The 3,194-nt window shown below is 45.2% G+C and overlaps 1 protein-coding gene across 3 annotated transcripts in view; it reads left to right on the top strand.

Moving 5' to 3' along the window:
• Positions 1-2,856, top strand: part of LOC121298489 (protein disulfide isomerase Creld1-like) — a 12,502-nt gene extending 9,646 nt beyond the window's left edge. For all 3 annotated transcript variants that reach the window (XM_041225628.1, XM_041225626.1, XM_041225627.1), the window contains 2 exons: positions 848-991; positions 1,318-2,856. In XM_041225628.1, coding sequence (XP_041081562.1) covers positions 848-991; positions 1,318-1,538 — 365 coding nt within the window. In that variant the 3' untranslated portion in view covers positions 1,539-2,856. The remainder of the gene's footprint in view (positions 1-847; positions 992-1,317) is intronic.
• Positions 2,857-3,194: the final 338 nt, after the last annotated feature.

Raw genomic sequence — 3,194 nt, 5'->3', positions numbered from 1 at the left:
GTCCGGTTTTCTGGTGTTTGTTCTCTGTGTGTGTGTGTCTCTCTCGCTCTGTCTGTATGTCTATATTTGTGTGTCTGTCTCTGTATGTATGTGTCTCTCGCTCTGTCTATGTGTCCGGTTTTCTGGTGTTTGTTCTCTGTGTGTGTGTGTCTCTCTCGCTCTGTCTGTATGTCTATATTTGTGTGTCTGTCTCTGTATGTATGTGTCTCTCGCTCTGTCTATGTGTCCGGTTTTCTGGTGTTTGTTCTCTGTGTGTGTGTGTGTCTCTCTCGCTCTGTCTGTATGTCTATATTTGTGTGTCTGTATCTGTATGTATGTGTCTCTCGCTCTGTCTATGTGTCCGGTTGTCTGATGTTTGTTCTCTGTGTGTGTGTGTCTCTCTCGCTCTGTCTGTGTGTGTGTGTCTGGTTGTCTGGTGTTCATTCTCTTTGTGTGTGTGTGTCTCTCTCACACTGTCTGTCTGTGTGTGTGTGTGTGTGTGTGTGTGTGGTTGTCTGGTGTTTGTTCTGTGTGTGTGTGTGTGTGTGTCTCACACTGTCTGTCTGTGTGTGTGTGTGTGTGTGTGTGTCTGGTGTTTGTTCTCTGTGTGTGTGTGTGTGTCTCTCTCACACTGTCTGTTTCTGTGTGTGTGTGTGTGTGTATGTCTGGTTGTCTGGTGTTTGTTCTCTGTGTGTGTGTGTGTGTCTCTCTCACACTGTCTGTGTGTGTGTCTGGTTGTCTGGTGTTTGTTCTCTGTGTGTATGTGTGTCTCTCTCACACTCTGTGTGTGTGTGTGTGTGTGTGTGTGTGTGTGTGTGTGTCTGTGGGTTGTCTGGTGTTGCTCATGCTCTCGCTCTCTCTCTCTCAGATATCGACGAGTGCAATCTGGGGGGTCTCAGCCCCTGCCCAGGTCTCAATGAGGAGTGTCTGAACGAGGAGGGAGGGTTCCGCTGCATCTGTGCAGATGGCTTCGTGCGCAAAGAGAAGATCTGTGTGGAGAACATGCCGCCCTGTAAGTCACCTGAGCACACCTGAGATACAATACCTGAGCACACCTGAGATACAATACCTGAGATACAATACCTGAGCACACCTGAGATACAATACCTGAGTACACCTGAGACGCACCTGGAAATTATGTCCCATTAAGATTAGCTGTGCTGTTTAAATATTATTTTTGTAAGTATATATTATATAATATGTAGGATGCTATGGAAAACCCAAACTGATTTTCATACTCAAGGTCAGCCAGTATACTCTGCATCTACAATACAGTCCTGTCATCACGGCTATTGATTTTCTTATGAATCCCCCTCTCTTTCTCCCCTCCCCCCGCAGTGACCCCTGAGAAAGGTCTGTTTGAGGATATCACGGACGACGAGGTGCTGGTGCTGCAGCAGATGTTCTTCGGGGTTGTGATCTGCGCACTGGCCACGCTGGCGGCCAAGGGGGACATGGTGTTCACCGCCATCTTCATCGGGGGCCTGGCAGCCATGGCGGGGTACTGGCTGAGCGAGAAGGGGGACAGGCTGCTCGAGGGGTTCCTGAAGGGGCGCTAGAGCAGAGAGACAGGGGCACGGAGGAGACACAGGGGAAAGACACTGCTGAGATCAGGCTGTTTAAACAAGCAGCAGTCTCGTCCTACAGACAGACTGGCAGACACAGAACAGACACACGGACATCAATGCATCTCTTGCAGGAATGCTGTTCTGTCGGACAGACACAGACAGTCGGACGGACGGATATCTATGCATGTTGTTTTCTGGAGTGCCCTGTTGCTGAGGGGAGAGACGGACTGAGAGACAGACAGACAGACAGGCGAGCTACAATCGCTGCTCACAGAAGACTCAAGTGTTGTTCTGAGCAGGTCTGCCTGCTTTTTCCTGGACTCCATCCATTCAGTTGTGCCCCCCTCCCCCAGGAATAATGGCCCAGACGTCGCTTCCTGGGAACCCCCAGTATATTCCTGTTTGTTTTTGTGTGGACAGAGCTCCCTCTCTCTGTCACTGTCTGACTTTACACATCACCAAGCTGTGAAATATCGAGGACGGTGAATCAGTGAAGGACCGTCATGCAGGAAAATTGTCAGACTTGAACAATTCACTGTTAACTAGATTTGGCAAAATCGTCAAAATGTAAAGTAGCCAAAATACCTGAGTACATGTAACCAGTTCTAGAAGAGTTTTTGGAACGTTTCTCAGACAGATTAGTTTTTGGTATTTATTTAAGAAAAATTATTTCCAGTGTAAGCTGCTTCAGGTGTCATGTTAATTGCTTTTTAATTTATTTAAATCGCTTTATTTATTTATTTATTGCTCCCGATGTTGAATTGTCTAAATCTGCCTTTTTACACGGCTGTTAAAATTGCTCTGAGTTTGCCTGTAGAATCCAGTACCTGTTAAAATAATGGGTGTGAGTTCCTAGAGACTGCAAAGGATGGGCTGCCATTCGTACGGAGCTCCACTGAAGTCCGCAATAAGAAGTCCTGTATGTTGTTATGTCCAGTCAGCCCTGTCTCTTATATCATTAATTTATACAGTTGACCCTGCCTCTTATATCAGTTCATATGAACAGTCAGCCTTGTTTGTTGTAGAAGTTAATATCCTGGGTTTTTTAAAGAATTTTGATGAGTCAGCAGTACCGTACCACTGCACGAGACGATAAGACTGGAATGTTGAAATGTGATGTTTTGATTGGCAGAAGGCAGCTCCGCAACTAGAGGATTCATTACAGGATAACTACAGCACGCGGGTTAGTTGTTGGGGTGTCTCTCCTGTGTGAAATACTATTAGAATCGTTATTTTAAAGATGTTAAATGTTATATCAGTACTGTACGAATTGCACTGCTTTCAATTAATAAAAAAAAATAAAGAAAAACTTAAACGGTTGCCTTTTTTTTGTGTTTGTTTAAATTCTTCACTTTTTATTTTTGAAGACTTGGTTCATTTACCTTACAATCAATGAAAAAGCAAAATCTTTCACAAAAGTGAGAGGGGACAGGCGGCTAGTCCACTAGCATGCTGTGCTATTCTCCTTACAGGACTGGGTTAAAATCCAGTTTTCCTGTTTCAAAGACTTGCTTAATTAACTTTATAGTCAATGAAAAAGCAGGCTCATCCATGGAAGTGAGGTGGTGCAGAGGGCTAATTCAGTAGCCTGCTATGCTGTTCCTTTGTAGAGAAACTGGGTTCAAATCCAACTCATTCCTGCCTTTA

This window comes from Polyodon spathula, chromosome 23, assembly GCF_017654505.1.
Source record: "Polyodon spathula isolate WHYD16114869_AA chromosome 23, ASM1765450v1, whole genome shotgun sequence".
Lineage (NCBI taxonomy): Eukaryota > Metazoa > Chordata > Actinopteri > Acipenseriformes > Polyodontidae > Polyodon > Polyodon spathula.
This window is presented reverse-complemented; position numbering and strand designations above follow the sequence as displayed.